Source organism: Oncorhynchus mykiss, chromosome 27, assembly GCF_013265735.2.
Source record: "Oncorhynchus mykiss isolate Arlee chromosome 27, USDA_OmykA_1.1, whole genome shotgun sequence".
Taxonomy (NCBI): domain Eukaryota; kingdom Metazoa; phylum Chordata; class Actinopteri; order Salmoniformes; family Salmonidae; genus Oncorhynchus; species Oncorhynchus mykiss.
This window is the reverse complement of record NC_048591.1, coordinates 3,633,332-3,653,318: the sequence shown is the minus strand read 5'-3', so window position 1 is coordinate 3,653,318 and position 19,987 is coordinate 3,633,332. Positions and strand designations below refer to the sequence as shown.

General features: G+C 43.8%; 1 protein-coding gene across 9 annotated transcripts in view; it reads left to right on the top strand.

The window, feature by feature from the left end:
* The window catches only part of LOC110507356 (dedicator of cytokinesis protein 10), a 179,459-nt gene that overhangs the window by 65,169 nt on the left and 94,303 nt on the right, over positions 1 to 19,987 (top strand). For 6 of the 9 annotated variants that reach the window (XM_036965495.1, XM_036965499.1, XM_036965501.1 and 3 more), the window contains exons 2-4: positions 9,382 to 9,501; positions 10,848 to 10,937; positions 19,546 to 19,628. In XM_036965495.1, coding sequence (XP_036821390.1) covers positions 9,382 to 9,501; positions 10,848 to 10,937; positions 19,546 to 19,628 — 293 coding nt within the window. Of the gene's footprint in view, positions 1 to 6,239; positions 6,485 to 9,381; positions 9,502 to 10,847; positions 10,938 to 19,545; positions 19,629 to 19,987 lie in introns of those variants that run through there. The other 3 variants (XM_036965498.1, XM_036965497.1, XM_036965496.1) reach the window with 3 other exon arrangements.

The following is a 19,987-nucleotide window of genomic DNA, read 5'->3' as shown; positions in this document are numbered from 1 at the left end:
GGATGGTGTTCTTTGGCTTGCAAGCCTCCGCTTTTTTCCTCCTTTTCCTCCAAACATAATAATTGTCATTATGGCCAAATAGTTCTATTTTTGTTTCATCAGACCAGAGGAAATTTCTTCTAAAAGTACAATCTTTGTCCCCATGTGCAGTTGCAAACCGTAGTCTGGCTTTTTTTATGGCGGTTTTGGAGCAGTGGCTTTTTCCTTGCTGAGTGGCCTTTCAGGTTATGTTGATATAGGACTTGTTTTTACTGTGGATATAGATACTTTTGTACCTGTTTCCTCCAGCTTCTTCACAAGGTCCTTTGCTGTTGTTCTGGGATTGATTTGTACTTTTTGCACCAAAGTACGTTGATCTCTAGGAGACAGAACGCGTCTCCTTCCTGAGCGGTATGACGGCTGCGTGGTTCCATGGTGTTTATACTTGCGTACTATTGTTTGTACAGATGAACGTGGTACCTTCAGGCATTTGGAAATTGCTCCCAAGGATGAACCAGGCTTGTGGAGGTCTACAATTTTTTTTCTGAGATCTTGGCTGATTTCTTTTGATTTTCCCATGATGTCAAGGAAAGAGGCACTGAGTTTGAAGGTAAAGCCTTGAAAAATGCACAAAGTAGATGTCCTATCCGACTTGTCAAATCTATAGTTTGTTAACAAGAAATTTGTGGAGTGGTTGAAAAATGAGTTTTAATGACTCCAACCTAAGTGTATGTAAACTTCCGACTTCAACTGTATGTTACCAATTGAACGACATCTATTGCAGGATAAATCAATGTTAAAGTTTACATAGCTGACCATATATGGATTTTCAATTTGACTTTGTGTTGGTTGTGTAGGCTTCTTCTAACCCATCACTTTCTACTACAAATAAATAATATGATTCAATTATATCTTTACATTAAAAACCAAAGTCTATCAGAATTCCAGTCATTCCAATAAATGTTATACCCCTTGATCTTCAAGAATAGGACTTAGAAATATGGAAGTATAGATTAGCCCAGCCAAAAATCCTGAGCATATCCCCAAAACAAAGGACTTATTAGCCAGCCCTACTCGTTTGATTATGATTTTGCTTTCATGGAGGACTGATTGGGCTGAGCTTATGGAATGGCATGCTTTGAGCACTACAGAAAAGTGCTATTTACACGTGGGAAATGAATGCCATATGTTGCATTTGCTATAGGCCTACTGTTTACCTTTTTGTTGGTGACACTTTGATTTCTTGATAAGGATGAAACAATTACAAAATGGGCTCCCCACCTCTGTTTTGGTAAATAAAATAGCTGAAGGACGGGCCTGGAGAAATGTAACCACTCTCAGATTAATAGACAGAGTTATGGATGCAAGGACTGACCGTCCATGATATCAAAACTATTGTTTTAACCACATTATGAGGCTATACCATGTTTGTTTACATTTACAATGTTTACAAACATTGGAGTAAAATAAGCTTATATTTTGGGTTATCATGGAGTGTGACAGTTGAACTAAGTTCATGAGGCATTTATAAGTTATATTCCTCAAGAATCAATGGATATATGTATACAGTTTCAGTCAAAAGTTTGGACACACATTTAAGGGTTTTCTTTATTTTTTACTATTTTCTACATTGTAGAGTAATTGTGAAGACATCAACACTATGAAATAACACATATGGACTCATGTAGTAACCAAAAAAGTGTAAAACAGATCTAAATATATTTGAGATTTGAGATTTGAGATTCTTCAAAGTAGCCACCCTTTGCCTTGATAACAGCTTTGCACACTCTTGGCATTCTCTCAACCAGCTTCATGAGGGAGTCACATGAAATGCATTTAAATTAACAGGTGTGCCTTGTTAAGTGGAATTTCTTTCCTTTGAGCCATTCAGTTGTGTTGTGACAAGGTAGGGTTGGTATACCAAGTCGGTAAAAGACCAAGTCCATATTATGGCATGAACAGCTCAAATAAGCAAAGAGAAATGACAGTCCATCATTACTTTAAGACATGAAGGTCAGTCAATCTGGAAAATTTCAAGAACTTTGAAAGTTTCTTCAAGTGCAGTCACAAAAACCATTAAGCGCAATGATGATACTGGCTCTCATGAGATCCGCCACAGGAATAGAAGACCCAGAGTTACCTTTGCTGTAGAGGATAAGTTCATTAGAAGTCGGCAATTAAATGCACCTCAGATTGCAGCCCAAATAAATGCTTCAGAGAGTTCAAGTAACAGACACATCTCAACATCAACTGTGCAGAGGAGACTGTATGAATCAGGCCTTCATGGTCGGACACCAATAAGAAGAAGAGACTTGCTTGGGCCAAGAAACACGAGCAATGGACATTAGACCGGTGGACATCTGTCCTTTGGTCTGATGAGTCCAAATTTGAGATTTTTGGTTCCAACCGCCCTGTCTTTGTGAGACGCAGAGAGTGTGAACAGCCGTCCTCAACAGCCACAATCCATGAGGCGCAAATAGCTGAATGAGAGAGCAGCAGTGTGATTCACATCAATGCGCTTTGTAGATATCAATAGTAAGTGATATCCGTATCGCCGTAGATTACACCACTGCCGGCATTCTTACCACCAAGCGTTTATTCAAGTTGGATAATCTTCAGATGCCGACAGCAGTCGCACCATTGGAAGACATAGCTTGGACTGTAGCCTACAAGAGCCTATTCCTGCACCTTTCCCGAGATCCATCAAACACATTTGGCGTGTCATCATAGTGGTCTCTGACTTGTGGTCAGACTCGCTCAGGTGGAACAAATTTAAACTTGTGCCTTTTTTCAATGCTGATTTGAATGTCATTGAGAAAACAGAGAAGTGTCAAAGATTTTTTCTTGCAAACATCCTTTCAGATTTTAAACGTAATCCTCGAAGTAATCATCTACTTTTTCAAAAGTATCTGTATTCTGATTACAATATTTTTGCTGGTAGTGTAACAGATGACAGTTACCGTTTATTTTGTAATCCCTTACATGTAATCCGTTACTCCCCAACCCTGGTAGTTACAGTCTTGTTCTGTTGCTGCTACTCCCCTACGGACTCTGGAGGGGCGAAGGTCGAGAGCCATGCGTCCTCCGAAACACGACCCTGACAAGCACCTATTCTTGGCACACTGCTCGCTTAACCCGGAAGCCAGCCGCACTAATTTGTCAGGGAAACCACCGTCCAGCTGGCGACCATAGTCAGCTTGCAGGCGCCCGCCCCGCCACAAGGAGCCACTAGAGCGCGATGAGACAAGGAAATCCCAGCCAGCCAAACCCTCCCCTAACTGGGCCAATTGTGCGCTGCCTCATGGGTCTCCCGGTCACGGCCGGCTGTGACAGCCTGGGATCGAACCTCGGGTCTGTAGTGACGCCTCACGCCTCAAGCCTTAGACCGCTGCGGCACTCGGGAGGCCCCGGATTATATTTCTATGGTTGGTTGCGGCTGTCAGTTTGCCTTTTGCAGATTTCAAAATACAATCGTAGGAAAAACGCTAAATTTGGAAAGTACTAATCCTAATATTGTACAGTAACACTTTAAGTGACACCCAGCGTCATAACACATTATGTTTATTTTTACCTTTAGGCAAGTCAGTTAAGAACAAATTCTTATGCCGGGTTGGATGTGCGCTGTGTTAAGAAGCAGTGCGGCTTGGTTGGGTTGTGTATCGGAGGCATGTGTATCGGACGCATGACTTTCAACCTTCGTCTCTCCCGAGCCCGTACGGGAGTTGTAGCGATGAGATCAGAAATACATAGTAGCTACTAAAATATTTGGATACCATGAAAAAGGGGTAAAATTCAAAACAAAAAAAGAATTTTGCAATTATGCACAGCTGAAAACTGCCCCGGGGCCTATGATTTCTTAATTTGGCCATTGGAATAGGGTACTATTTGGGATGCAACCCTTGTCTCCTCTCTCTCAATCAGTGTCTGTCAATGACTCTTCCTGTGACCCCTGTCTGTATCATTCTTCTCATGTGTTGGTTTGCGTGTCAAAGTCATGCTGCATTTCCGCTTTAAACTCTCGGTACTCTTCCCTGGTGTTGCATTGACCACCATTGGATGGAGAGAGTAAAAATCGATTGCATTTTCACCTCTTTTTAAATGATCAATAACATAAAAAGACGTAACAGTAGCTAATGTAATCAGGCTAACAGCACTCAGACAGGTTGATTCCTAAATAGCATCCTATTCCCTATATAGTGCACTAATTTTGACACAGCCCTATGAGCCCTGGTCAAAAGTACATTAATGCCCTATGTAGGGAATAGGGTGCCATTTGGGACACGGAATCAGAGGCTGTGACGTCACAGGGTCAGTTCCTCAAACTGTCTGGCAGCTGACAGCTCTCTGTTCTGCATTGAAATTCCATCAAGGGAAGTGTGTGTGTGTGTGTGTGTGTGTGGGGGGGGGGGGGGGGGGATTTTTGTCAGAATAATAGTAGAGAGAATTATTTATTTCAGCTTTTATTTCTTTCATCACATTCCCAGTGGGTAAGAAGTTTCATACACTCAATTAGTATTTGGTAGCATTGCCTTTGAATTGTTTAACTTGGGTCAAACGTTTGGGCAGCCTTCCACAAGCTTCCCACAATAAGTGGGGTGAATGTTGGCCCATTCCTCCTGACAGAGCTGGTGTAACTGAGTCAGTTGTGTACGCCTCCATGTTCGCACATGCTTTTTCAGTTCTGCCCACAAATTTTCTATAGGATTGAGGTCAGGGCTTTGGGATGGCCACTCCAATACCTTGACTTTGTTGTCCTTAAGCCAATTTGCCACAACTTTGGAAGTATGCTTGGGGTCGTTGTCCATTTGGAAGACCCATTTGCGACCAAGCTTTAACTTCCTGACTGATGTCTTGAGATGTTGCTTCAATATATCCACATAATTTTTGTTCCTTATGATGCCATCTATTTTGTGAAGTGCACCAGTCCCTCCTGCAGAAAAGCACCCCCACAACATGATGCTGCTGGTGTTCTTCTGCTTGCAAGCCTCCCCCTTTTTCCTCCAAGCATAATAATGGTCATTATGGCCAAACAGTTCTATTTTTGTTTCATCAGACCAGAGGACATTTCTCCAAAAAATATGATCTTCGTCCCCATGTGCAGTTGCAAACCGTAGTCTGGCTTTTTTATGGCGGTTTTGGAGCAGTGGCTTCTTCCTTTCTGAGCGGCCTTTCAGGTTATGTCAATATATGACTTGTTTTACTGTGGATATAGATACTTTTGTACCTGTTTCCTCCAGAATCTGTTGTTCTGGGATTGATTTGCACTTTTCACACCAAAATACGTTAATCTCTAGGAGACAGAACGCATCTCCTTCCTGAGCGGTATGACGGCTGCGTGGTCCCATGGTGTTTATACTTGTGTGCTATTGTTTGTACAGAAGAACGTGGTACCTTCAGGTGTTTGGAAATTGCTCCCAAGGATGAACCAGACTTGTGGAGGTCTACAATCTTTTTTTCTGAGGTCTTGGCTGATTTCTTTTGATTTTCCCATGATGTCAAGCAAAGAGGCACTGAGTTTGAAGGCAGGCCTTGAAATACATCTGCAGGTTCACCTCCAATTGACTCAAGTGATGTCAATTACCCCATCAGAAGCTTCTAAAGCCATGACATCATTTTCTGGATTTTTACAGGTTTTCATGACTCCACCCTTGGTGTATGTAAACTTCCGATTTCAACTGTAGGTTGTGTGTGTGTGTGTGTGTGTGTGTGTGTGTGTGTGTGTGTGTGTGTGTGTGTGTGTGTGTGTGTGTGTGTGTGCGTGTTTGTGAAAAGAGAGTGAGAGGGTTGGGCATTGATTACAACCAAGGAGACAAAAACCGAGAGTGTGTGATGGTGGCAGTTTGTAAGAATTCAGTTGTGTGACGTAGCGAGGGGATGTGGTCACTTTATTGTGTACACAGTGTCAGTATTACCAAGCAGTACCAAGCACAACTAAGTATAGCCAGCCCTGTAATGGTACTATGGCTAATGTATCTAATAATATTAATAATAATAATGATGATATAATTAATGCCATTTATCAGACATTTGTATACCAAGTGACTGACCGTAGTGTGTGCATACAGTACATTTTCCATATGGGCGGCCCCAGCGGGAATCCATCCCGAAAATGTGGTGAGATTAAGAACAGAGAGAGCGAGAGAGCGGTCTACAGAGAGAAACGGAGAGAGAGAGAGAGAGAGAGTGGTTTGGTGGTTGGACTTTCTTTTTTTGTTGTAAGTTTCCCCTGCTGCACCTCTGTCACTGTGTGACATCAAGCCTCTACTTCCTCCTTGGGCCACCACGCGCTCCAACAGGTCTCGCACACCCTTCAATGGACCTTCTGCTTCTGCCTGCTGGAACACATGTCCTCTCCGTGTTCTCGTGTCAGTGTGTGTCACCGGTATCCGTGTGCAGTAGTCTCCTGTTTTGAATCAGGATGAGTTTCAGGAGTAAGATCACGTTCCGAAGGAAGAACAGGGATAAGAACAGGCGTGTGCGGAACGATTTCAACCGCCTGAGCGTTGTATGTATGGCCTCTTTCTCTTTCTATCTAGCTATCTATATTTCTATCTTTCTATCTCCCTCTTTAGTGCAGTGCCGTACCTGTGTGTTTTTATTGCCCTGGGCTTTCTGTTCCTTTCTGTTGCACCTGTCGATCCGGGGTGAAGTTCCCCTTAGGTACAGATCTAGGATCAGCTTCCCCTTCCCCAGTCCTAACCTTAATCATTATTGGGTGAAAGACGAAACTGACCCGAGATCAGTCTCTATGGGGCAACTTCACTCGACACTGCACCTGTCCGTCAGGAACACAGTTTGGAATTGGACATTGCTAGCCTTTGTCTAATACTAGTTAGCCAATGCCTCTCTGTTTGACTATCTGATCGGTGTGTTGGTATCTGTAACTGGCAGAGACTCCAACAGTATTGCTCCCTATGTCTATCTGAGTTTTTAACCAGTGGAGTGGCCATGTACAATCAGGAAGGGCATCTTTTTGTTCACAACATTTAAACTGGAGATATGAGGTTGTCAGCAAGGGACTTGTACGCCTCTATACGTAGGTCTGATTGTACAAATGCTCTGCACATTCCTAACTATATCGGGTGTGATGTAGTCTGGCGCAACATAGACCCCGAGCGTGTAGGTGTTACGTAGCGTGTATCAAGCTGCTCTGAGATTTGATACGACGCCGACAGCAACACGGCTGACTCTGAAGTCTCAGTCAGTACCAAGCTGTTGTGTTACTGAGCCGATTAGTACGTCAGGCGTCAGGGAAGGTGACGCCACTGTACGACGCTAAGCTAGCTTCGGCCGACTGTCATCAGCGCCCATTTCCTTCCACATTGTTGTGTCATTTTCCAAGCAGTTTTGTCTGTCTTAATGACACCCTACTCCCTCACCATTGCACTACTTTTGACCAGACTAAAGGGGAACCAAAACTTAAGGGGTGCCATTTGACCTCTCAGTGCCTCTGGTCAAGTCACAAGTCAAAACTGAATGAGCCAAATCCACAGCCCTGCTCAGTAGGGTGATTAAGTGATTTGGCAACAGCTTGAATGAATGCTGAATATGAAAGGCTGTTGTTCATGTGTTTCTTTGCCCCTCCCCCGGTTCATCTGTATGGTAAGATCCCTACTGACTGGAACCAAGGTAGGAGAGATTGCGAGGCAGATTCGAACCCATGCCGATGGATAGTTTTGGCTAAACATGTGTGCCGGGGCGGGTACTCGGCACTAACCGCTGGACCACAGGCCACTCAGGCAAAAGATACTGTCTTGGTAGACATTTCTGTGAGGTTGAGAAATTAAATTGTCCTCAGTCGTCATTCTCTCTTCCAGTCAGGTACAGTTCGTATAAACATTTATTTTATTATTTTATTTTTTTTTTACAGTGGAGTCACACCAAGATCCTTCCTCACAACAAGGAATATTATGATTCTGGGTATTTTTCAGTCTTTCGTTTTTTTGTCACATTCTTTGTCGTGGTTTTATGCCTCAATGACGGCTTGGTTTCTACCTCTTTCCCCTGTGGGTGAGCGGTGCATTCTGTCAGAGTTGTATTCACTAGGAACCAAATGGAAGCAAACAGGCTGAAACGCGGAGGGACCTAGCTGAACTTAAGAAACCCTTTTAAGAAATCCAATAAACCCGATTTCCTTTTCAAAACGTTTTGCTACGGTGTGCACTAATGAATACACCCCTGGTCTTACTGAACGGGGGATAGTGGTCGGAACCCCCCGCTATGGGCGTGTAAACAGAGAACACAGGTCTCCAGTTTTCCACTTCTCCGACCACAGTTTTTGTTAGCAGTGATGAATAAGACATACTGCTTTCCTTTGAGGACGGAAATAGCCTCGTCTCATCATGTGCAGTCCATTTCGCTTTCTGTGAAACGCTCTGTCTGGATGGGCTTGTTGAGACCATGTGCTGTGCAGATGTGTAGCCTAACCCTTAACCTAAAACGTATTGTAAACTTCTGCCTTTGTGACATATCAGTCTACTGTCTTTTCAGAACTCAAATCTCCTTTGCTTCGAAATACTATTAAGCACCAGAATCTAAAAATAATAGGTGACATTGAGCCTATCATTTAAATATGTTTTCTGAGCTGTTATGATCACTGCTAATGTGATATAGTCTCCATCTGTCAGTAAAACAGTTTCCCTTGATGGAAAGAGGGGAAAGCTCGACATGTTTCTGGTTCAGTTTGGTTTGGCACATGACATGTAAACCACTTCATCCTCTATTTTACTTCTCTCTTCCCCGCCCCTCTAGACTGGGGCCTGCGTCCCAAATGGCACTCTCTTCACTATGTAGTGCACCACTTCTGGCCAGGGTCTATAGGGAACGGGGCCGCATTTTGGGTGCAGCCTTGATGTTTGTGGAGCTGATCCAATTGTGACGGAGTGAACACAGGAAGTGAGGTGGTAGCTAGTTTTTCATGCCGTTTCAAAAAAAGAAAAAAGAAAAAGAGAAATGGATAGATTAACAGATATTCTGAGGTTTTAGACTATTTGCCTAGCCACACCATTTGGCTCGTCTTTGATTTGAAGAATACTTGTTGACTGGCTGACTTCTCTCAGAGTTCAGAGAGGTTTATGAGTCAGGATTATTGAACAGTGTAGAGGCAAATTGCACTTGGTGTTAGCCTAGTCATTTGTGTGTTACAGCAGGATAAGTCCTAGATGTAGAAGACTTTCTGTGTGACCTAATAGTTGACTATGTTGGATATCCCATGGTGTGACTGTTAGTCATCAAGTGTATGGCTGACCTCGCAATTTTGAAAACGAGTGTGTTCCACGTGGACCGGGATTTGAATCCTGCCTCCGCCACTGTCTCATCTGCGTTTCCCCAAGTAGTACCCAAGTATTTATTTCACTGCCATATGGGATAAGTCAAATGTCTGTCTGTGTGTGTGTGTTCCAGCAGGAGAAACCCAAGCTGATAGACCCTCTGGACTATGAGGCTGTGATCTGTGACCTGGGAGATGAGCTGAAGGAAGACCCCCTCCGAGAGCTGCTCCTCTTCCCCGACAACGATTTCACGGTGGGTACAAACGTGTCTGTGTCTGTGCTTGGAGGGGGGCGGGAGGGGAGGGGGGGGGGGGTTGTATGTGCGTGTGCGTTTGAGACGTGTGTGTGTGTGAATGCCATCCTGTCTCTGTCAAGTCTGTATGTCACCCACAAACGACCTCCTTTCACTTATTTCGTTTGCTGTGTGTGTGGGAATGGGGGTGTGGGTGTGTGTGGGACTGTGTCTGTCTGGCTCATGCCAGCCACACCAATGTTTTTCAACAAGACGGAAGGACTGACAGACACACACACTCATTTTGCATTCTCAACCCCTCATTCCCCCCATTGCTTCTGCTCCCCAATGTCCTGTGGCTGTTGCTCATTAGTGACTTAATTAGTGCGCTAATGTGACTCCTTAAGACCGCCACTTCATATTAACTAGTTTTAATTGGTTTTCGGGAAATGACTCGGCTCTCGAGTTGATGTTTAAAGTCATGACTCTGCTACCGTGAAATATACACACACACACACACACAGGCCCGGCAACCAAACAGTCCTGTTTCATTTGCTGGGTCTCCATAGCTCAATCTAATTGAAACTCCAAGTCACTTGCTAATGGACAAACCTAATTCGCTTCCAAAACCCCAAACTAAATGTCCTTCCTCTGAGTGTGCTGCATTTTAAACAGCTGACTGCAGACACAGTAAATCAGAACCAAGCATTGATCAGAGAGGGCGGGAACTTGGCTGTTCTCAGTGGCCTACGTCCCGAATGACACCCTATTCCCTGTATAGTGCACTACTTTTGACTAGAGTCCCATGGGCCCTGGTCAAAAGTAGTGCACTACATAGGGAATAGGGTGCTATTTGGGATAGAATTGCATTGAGTTGCTACTAGTTGCGTAATAATCAGTGAGATCAGTATTTCTCCAACTTTCAATCTTTCCTTCTAGGTATGGATGATTTATTTGAGCCATTTGCTATTTTTGACCTCAATATTTATGAATGAATTATGACGACACCGGAGCTCTCGGTCGGATGTTATTCGTCAAGTGCTGACACACTGGAATAGGGCTCAGTGATCTGACTGTACATCCTGGTGGTAAAGACTGTATCCTTAGATTTCATATGTCCCCTCAAGCATTTAAATAGTCAGGCTTGCACATATATCTTATCCCACGAGTGCATGTAGTACCTAATCTCAGTAATCCAAAACCCGCTCTCGCGTCAACAACAGCTACAGAGTTTTGTTCTAGGGGAAGAGGTTGAGATGTCAAGTCCACACCCCTTCCTGACCGACAGTCTTTCACAAGAGATGAGCTTTTACCTGACATCAAACACTCCCTCCCCATCTGATTTCTCCTTCCCCTCTGTCCCCCAGGTGTTCACAGTGCCTCTGGAGAGACGGACACTGCAGTCCACCGTGCCCCAGGGGGCCGAGCTCCAGGCCGAGTGTCTGCTGGTCAGACAGGTGAGTGTGTGAGAGAGAGTGAGAGTGCCATGCTTAGTTGTGTGATTGAGCTCGGGTGCAGAGGAGGGCTATGGAGCAGGGCTGACTCCACATTCAGTCTGGCAGGCAGGCAGCTTGGCCTGGTGGTTGTCCGGGTAAGGGTCCGGACTACATGCAGTTGTTAGTGTACTTTAAACATATCCTCAACACAGAGGTCTACATCAACATCATGAGCTCGTAAGGCAGTGACATCAGGAGCACAGATGTGTTCTGTTCCTCCAGGAGCTGTGTGTGATTCTGTGTGCCTGCGAGTGTGTGTGTGTGTGTGCGTGCGTGGGTGGGAGAGAGAGAGAACGAGAGTTTCCCCAGCTAGCTCTATTAGTGAAAGTGCAAGACTACAGAGAGAGAGAGAGAGAGAGAGAGAGAGAGAGAGCGCTTCCTGGTCCTTGACCCACTTCAGTCCCTATGTACGGAATACATACAAGAAAGTTCCTAACATGTATTCTGAACCCATGCCTTGGAGTTACTGCTCCTCCTCTGAACCAGAGGGAATGAGAAGTACAGTCGTGCAGCTTGCTGCTGGATCATGTTTCTCTCTGGGAATCAACAGCATCTGGAGTGTGTGTGTGGGGGGAGACCCAGCCCATGTTGTCAGAGCTGTGTGGCTGAGCTGACTGGACTGCTGACTGCTGCTTCCAATGAGCTTGTCTATGGAGCGGAATCATCTGAGGCTGCCTGCTGACCATGCAGGGAGGGAGGAGAGAGAGAGCAGGGATTTTGTCCACTGCATCCTGTTGTTTTGAAGGAACTCTGCTCTACTCAGCTTAGTTAGGCTGGCAAAGACACTAAGGGCACTAATGACTGCGACCTTTTGCACCATGAAACCATTTCATCTATTTTTGAGGAACCTTAGAAATGCAAATGATGACGACCAGTGAAATTTTTGCATACATTTCCCCTATTGGATTGTCAGTTGAAGATGTGGATCTGATAAGCCTATACTGTGGCTGTGACCCAAATGGCACGCCATTCCCTTTTATAGGGCAATCATTTGGGGTGGTACCCTATGGGCCGTGGTCAAAAGTAGTGCACTATAGGGAATTGGGTGCCATTTGGGCGTGCCTGTTTTCATGCTCTTATCGTGTGACAAGTCATGTTTGATGGTGAGGCTGAAGTGAAAGAGTTACAGCACACGCTGGCTAGGAGGAAGTGCTCAAATTAGCCAAACATTGTCTCACAGATATCCTCGCTGCATACGGAAACACACCAGACACCACACCGTCACAGCTTACTGATGATGGGGTGCGTGTGAGAGACTAGAGACTAGAGAGAGAGAGAGAGAGAGAGAGAGAGAGAGAGAGAGAGAGAGAGAGAGAGAGAGAGAGAGAGAGAGAGAGAGAGAGAGAGAGAGAGAGAGAGAGAGAGAGAGAGAGAGAGAGAGAGAGAGAGAGAGAGAGAGAGAGAGAGAGAGAGAGAGAGAGAGAGAGAGAGAGAGAGAGAGAGAGAGAGAGAGAGAGAGAGAGAGAGAGAGAGAGAGAGAGAGAGAGAGAGAGAGAGAGAGAGAGAGAGAGAGAGAGAGAGAGAGAGAGAGAGAGAGAGAGAGAGAGAGAGAGAGAGAGAGAGTTGAGTTTTTATAAAACCTTTATTTTTTACTCAAGTGTTAACATAAATAATGACACACTGCCTTTTCAGAAATGAAATAACAAAATGTAATTCCTAAACAAAAATAAATACATAACATATACATTCAACTTATTTCAGCAGCAAAAAATAATTTCCCCTCCTCTACAAAACAAAGTGCTCCTTCGTAAGCCCACTTCTCCTCAAATAATAGGAGATCTTTTACAGCTGAAAAGAACTCAAAATCTACTTTTATTCTTGCTTTCACTAAACCTTTAAAAACACATCTTACATCCTGCCCATATCCCGTTTCTATCTTATGTTTCCTACTCAGAAAAATTGACATCTTAGCTTGTCCCAAAATAAAATTTAACATTTGACATTTTCTTTTCTGTTGTTTACTATATTGAAACCCCAAAATAAAAACAGTGTTATTGAAAAACTCCCCTACAGCTTTAAACAAAGATTCCAACATTTCCAATAGCGGTTTTATCCTCTCACACTCCAAAAAACAGTGAAAAATGGTTTCTCTTATATTACAAAAAGGACATCCATCTCTAACATCTGAGTTAATAACAGATACAAAAGCATTAACTGCAATGATGCCATGTAAAACCCTCCATTGCATATCACCAGTACCCTTTTGTAACGGTGGTTTGTACAGTGCTCTCCATGCTGGCTTTACCTTGTCATCAATGCCCAATTTTACCCTCCATGGAGTATCTTTTCTATTTTTCAATTTATCTTTATTCAACACCTTGACACACCCCCTATACAACTCCTTCCCATTCACCTCATCCAAACCCACCTCCTCCAACCCTCTCAAATCCAGCAATAACGCCTTTCTTTCTGACTCTGGGATATTTGGTGTAATCCCTAGTTTTGGAAATGAGACGTCTTCATCTTGCACCTTCTTCTTGTGGCTACTAAGCATATCCCATTCTTCCGCTGACAGAGCCTTCCTACAGCTCCCCAGCATTTGTCCGACAATCCTTTCCGACCTCATCCCCAAATGTTCTGCCACCCTTCTTCCATCCATTAAGGCGGGCCCAGCCATGGCCATTAACTGTCTTAAGGTGATGATTTTCCCCTTCACCAGAATCTTGGAGAAATGTGGAACAGCTGCAGTTGTACAGTCCAGTCTCGCCCCATACACCAGAGGTTCCTCCAACAGCCAATGCACTGACTCCGCTGAAGTTCTTCTGGACACCTTCATTATGCTCCACACTCTGAGAAGGCCTCTATAAAATGGAGGTACTCCCTCCCTAGAAATCTGGCTACTATCAACCAGAAATAAAGCCTTCTTTAAACCTAATCCTCCAACCCTCTGTAATATAAGACCTGCCACCCCTCTCCACACCACATTTTCCGGTCCATAAAGCAGCCTTTGAATGAACTGAAACCGGAAAGCAGCAGCCCTACTAGCAAGATGTACAAGACCTTGTCCCCCCTCCTCTTTTGACAAATACAAAACACTTTGTGGAACCCAGTGATATTTATCCCAAAAGAAATCCACAATAATTGCCTGTATCTTAGCCAGAAGGCCAGATGGTGGTTCTAAAACTGACAACCGATGCCACAGTGCAGAGGCAATCACATTGTTAACTATAATAGTGCGCCCTCTATATGACATACGAGATAGTAACCAACGCCATCTCCTCATCCTCCCTTCCACCATTTCAACCACCCCACTCCAATTTTTTTCCATAGTCCCCTCATCTCCTAGATACACTCCAAGATACTTAAAACCTCCCTTACACCATTCCAGCCCCCCTGGCAAAGCCATGATCCCTCCAGACCATTCTCCAATCTGTAAAGCACAACTCTTTTCCCAATTTACCTTTGCAGAGGATATTCCCCTAAAACGATCAACCATTAGACTCAAGCTATCCACCTCCGCTTGATTTTTCACTAACACAACTACATCATCAGCATAGGCTGAAAGACGAATAGGAGGAATATCCTCTGAAAGGCACACCCCTGCAATGCGACTTCTAATGCTATTTAGTAGTGGCTCTATAGCAATAGCATATAACATCCCAGACATAGAACATCCCTGCCTAATACCTCTACACACTTTAAAAGGAGCACTCAAACCACCGTTAACTTTCAATACACTTTCAATGTCACCATATATCACCTTTATCATGGCAATAAAACCAGAGCTGAACCCAAACGCCTCAAACGTGTGCCATAAATATTGATGTTCAACTCGGTCAAATGCCTTTTCCTGATCAATTGAAATTAGACCAGCATCCAACCCAATAGCCCTAGAGACGTCCAAAAAATCACGAATCAGAGAAATGTTATCCCCTATCTGCCTGCCAGGAACACAGTAGGACTGATCCGTATGTATGATTTGCCCCATCACCTCCCTCAGCCTGTTGGACAAAGCTTTTGACAATATCTTATAATCAGTACACAATAAAGCCACCGGCCTCCAGTTCTTCACCTCCCTCGGGTCACCCTTTTTGGGCAGTAGGGTGAGGACAGCCCTTCTGCAGCTTATTGGTAGTAACCCTCCGGTTAAACTATCATTAGCTACTTCTAACCAATCCTCTCCCAACATAGCCCAAAAAGACTTAAAAAAGTCAACGGGAAGCCCATCAATGCCTGGTGCCCTTCCATTTTCCATGCCTTTTAATGCAGTGTATAAATCCTGCAAAGACAATGGTTGCTCAAGCTCAACCTGAGCTTCTGCAGGCACCTTTGGGAGCCCATCAAAGAACTGCTGTGTCACTGTTTTGTCCTCTTTGTACTCACACTTGTAGAGCTCAGCATAGAACTCTACTGCCCTCTTTCTGATTTCACTAGGGCTAGTGAGCTCTTGTCCAACAGCTGATTTGAGACAATGAATAATTTTTCTTTGTCCATTCTTTTTCTCTAAACCAAAGAAAAATTTGGATGAGGCATCCATTTCAGATATGCCCTGAAATTTACTTCTCACCAGTGCCCCCTGTGCTCTGATACCCAGCAGATCTGCCAATGCAGCTTTTCTCCTCTTGAGGGCCTGAGTATGGCCTCGATCTCCTGTGGTCTCAACCAACGTCATGAGTTCCACTATTTCAATCTCTAGGGCTTTCATTGATCTGGTGATATCCTTGGTGACATTCCTCGTGTATTGATTACAAAATTGTTGAATCTGTATTTTCCCTATATCCCACCATTGTTGAAGGGATACAAAACTGGCCTTTTGAGCCCTCCACCTCTCCCAAAAAATACTGAAACATTTCCTGAAGTGAGCATCACTCAATAAAGTTATATTAAAATGCCAGTATGCGCTTTTAGGTTTTACATCGTTAATGAACACCACCTCTGTTATTAAACAATGATCAGAAAATCCCACTGGAGTTATCACACTTGATTTACAGACCTGAGATTGATGCTCAAAAACATAAAACCTATCTAACCTGGCCATAGAGATGATGTTCTCTCTCACATGCGCCCAGGTGTACTGCCTTGTTCCTTCATGTTGACTCCGCCAAATATCACACAGTTCATTTGTTACAATAAGGCGTTTTAAAAACGTCCTTGAGGCTATATGAGGTTCTTGGTGATTTCTATCTAAATCGCTAACTGTGCAGTTAAAATCCCCAGCAATAAACAAATAATCTTCTTTGTTACATTTCTCAATGGTATTTGATAATGTCTCTAAAAAACATACCCTCTCAACTGTCACCACTGGGGCATATACATTTATCAGACACATATTGATGTTTTCATACCTTGCTCTAACTTTTAATAACCTCCCCTCAACTACCTCTTCAACCTCATATGACAAAGGCAAAAACCCTTTTGAGAACAAGATAACCACACCCCCACTTTTTGAGTTTTTATGACTACACACCACTGTCCCCCCCCACTCCTGTTGCCACATAACTTCATTTTCCAAATTACTATGCGTTTCTTGTAGAAAAATTATGTCACTTCCCTTTCCCCTCATTAACTCATACACCATGGCTCTTTTTTTAACATCTCTTGCCCCATTTACGTTTAAAGAAGAGATCTTAAAACTGCTCATGGATAAGAAAAAAATACAGAGGAAGATACAGCCACCACATCTCTTTACAGAGTTAAAACTGCAACTGAACTCTTTCATTTTCTTTAGAATTTGCATCACTTATTACTCTCGTGACCACTTTCTTGAGTCTAGCAATTTCAGGGCTTTTCAAACCTCCCCCTGTAATTTTTGACATCAGAAACTTTGCTGATTCAATAAACAATTCACGTTCAGGGAAAAAATCAGTTACATTGTAATCCTGCATATATTTCTTCCCTTTTGTCAACTTCAGAAATTGACGTATCTTCTCGATCCCATACCTCCCTTCCACCCCATCTATCTCACTATATTGTTGTGACGCGTCAGATGACTCACTCTCGCTATCCTCCCCAGAAGAAAACCCCATCTCTACAACCTGTTCATCTTCACCTGATTTATCCATCTCTACCTTTCTCTTATAATTAGACCCTTCACTACCCCTTAAATTTTTCCTTTTACTCCTCGGTATTTTGAAAACATCCGCTTCCTTTTCCGTTATTTCAATCTCCTCTTGACCTCCAATTTCATTTTCCAGCACCACCTCAGCGACGGCAGTCGCAATCTCACCTAGTGTTTCCCCTCCCTCTTTGTTCTGATCTACCACAATTGCCCCCGTATCCACAATGCCTTCCTCTCCTACTTTTCCAACCACATCTGCCCACCTTCTCTCTTCCCCTACACCTGTAGTATTTTCATCCCTTCGCTGTGGTACGTTAGGTGCACCCGCACTAAAGCTACTACCAGGCTCAGCGCGTTCATTCTCGGGACAATTACGCACCAAATGCCCCTCTCTTCCACATCCAAAACATTTCATTGATTCAGTAGATGCATAAAAGACATAATCAAATCCATCAATCTTAAAACTAAACGCTAAATTCAGTTCATCTCCTTCCTTTTTTAAAATCATATGCACTTGTCTCCTATGAGACACGACATGTTTCAACAACGGAGATTTGCATCCAAAAAGAACCTTCTTTATTGTAGATACGATTTGACCATGGCGAGATAACTCTCGCTCTAACACTTCATCTCTAACAAATGGTGGCACGTTAGAAAGCATAACTTTCTTCGCAGGATTCATAAGCGGAAATACCGGCGTCTGTGTCTCCCGCAACACAACACCCCTCTCAACTATCTTATTCACCTTTTCAATTGAATCTAAGAATATCACTACAGCGCTATTCATCCTTGAGGCTGATTTAATGCTATCATACCCAATGATAGCACCCACAGCCAAGCTACATTCTTCCACTGAACACCCAGCCGCAGCAGGAATTTTTACTCCATGCCTCCGACTAAGTTTTTCAAACTCTACATTTCCGCGAGTGGCCATTGCAACCAGCCCCACCCGCTGGTTGTGCCCTCGCGAAAAACCAACCTCAAAGATCCCACCACCCCTATACGTGCTTAGTGATAGTTAAACAATATACCCTTAAAACAACTAAACTAATCAATATATATATATGTACATACCAAAACCCAATAGAGTGAAAAGAAATTCCATTCGTTCTCACAATCACTCCTGCTTGACGACTCACTCCCAGCATGCACTCCGAGAGAGAGAGAGAGAGAGAGAGAGAGAGAGAGAGAGAGAGAGAGAGAGAGAGAGAGAGAGAGAGAGAGAGAGAGAGAGAGAGAGAGAGAGAGAGAGAGAGAGAGAGAGAGAGAGAGAGAGAGAGAGAGAGAGAGAGAGAGAGAGAGAGAGAGAGAGAGAGAGAGAGAGAGAGAGAGAGAGAGAGAGAGAGAGAGAGAGAGAGAGAGAGAGAGAGAGATGGAAGAAAGAGAATGGCTATTTAAGTATGTGCTCCCAGACATGTGTTATTGCCTTGTAGAAGTAAATATGTTTTGAGTGTCTTTAATAATGAATGTGATGACTGCCAGTGGAGCTGTGTTTAAGTGATAGATAATGATACTGCCACTCAGACAGAAAGAAGATAAGAATCCACAGAACAACAGAGAAAACATACTGCCGAGAGGAGAGAGATAGAGAGAGACAGGGTGAGAGTGCATGCCTGCGTGAGCTTCTGTGTGTGTTAACGAGTGAGAGGGAGTGCGCTTGCGCGCAGCCGAGCTTGCGTATCTGCGCTTTGTGTGCATGTGAGAGACAGAGAGAAGAGAGTGAGAGGGAGAGAAAGAAAGTCTGTAACTCAAGCCCGTGGGACAGAATGTTAATTCAATTCTTCTTATGGTTTGATTCATCTAATCATGGATTCAATCTTGTAACTCTGTAAGCTTGTGGGGCTCCAAGACGACCTGTGTGAAGCAAGCTAGGGCTGAGTCTGCGTCCCTCTTCAACATTAATGGCATGTCCCAAATTACGCCCTATTTCCTACATAGTGCACTACTTTTGACAAGGGCCCATAGGGGAACGGGTGCCATTTGGGACACACTCTTAATGTTGTTGAGGGAGGCAGACTCTGCAGCCCTAGCTTGCTTCACACAGGTCGTCTTGGTTGTATGAGGACAGCTACTCATGTAAAACAAAGCTGTACACTGCATTTACATTACCATTACCGTGCCTTGGATCTACTTATTTCAATGGATAGAGTGTGTGTGTGTGTGTGTGTGTGTGTGTGTGTGTGTGTGAGAGACTACTCTCTGATAGACATCTGTAGAGCTGTATAAGAACCACGTTGTGACAGAGAGGGGATTTTAAGCATCAACTGCCCATGCCAAGACGCGCGCACACACACACACAAATCTCTATTGTTGTTGATTGAGAAGCTCTTTGCTGAGGAATGTGACTGGTATATTCCCTATGTGTAATTTGTTGTGTAGCTGCAAAAGAGACTGTCTCAATGCGACTCCCTGTTAAAACAAAGGTCAAATAAATACATGAAATAAAACACTCACACACACGGTCATATATACAGACAGAATCAACTGTCTGTTATTCACCTGCACTAGGCATTAACAGAACCTCTCTCCCCTCCACTTCCTCCTCTTCCTCTTTCTTCTCCTCTATTCCAGGCCTGCGAGTACTACAACTCCCAACTACACGTGGTCCATTACAAATATGATGAGTACGCAGGAGATTACCGGCTACTTCCCAGGTACAGAACAGGCTATGAAAGAGTTGCAAAATTCCGTCAACTTTCCCAAAATACCCAGGTTTTCCAGAAATGTTGTGAAAGTTACCAGAATTTTGCAACCCTTGTCTATGATTACACCAATGTACAGAGCAGTGTGTGTACATATTTTCATTGTTCCGCATAAGAAAAGCACAGTACTTCGCCACTTCGTGCACTTCTAAGTGTCATGATGTTATGGGTATTAAGTTAGACAGGGCCCACTCCAGGGCTTAACTGTTTTTGACATAGCGTCTTTGTCAGGAACGCATGCCAGACTTTCCAAAAGCGTACTTCACATAAACACCAGGAAAGACGCAGCTGAAAACCTCAGCTAGACCAGA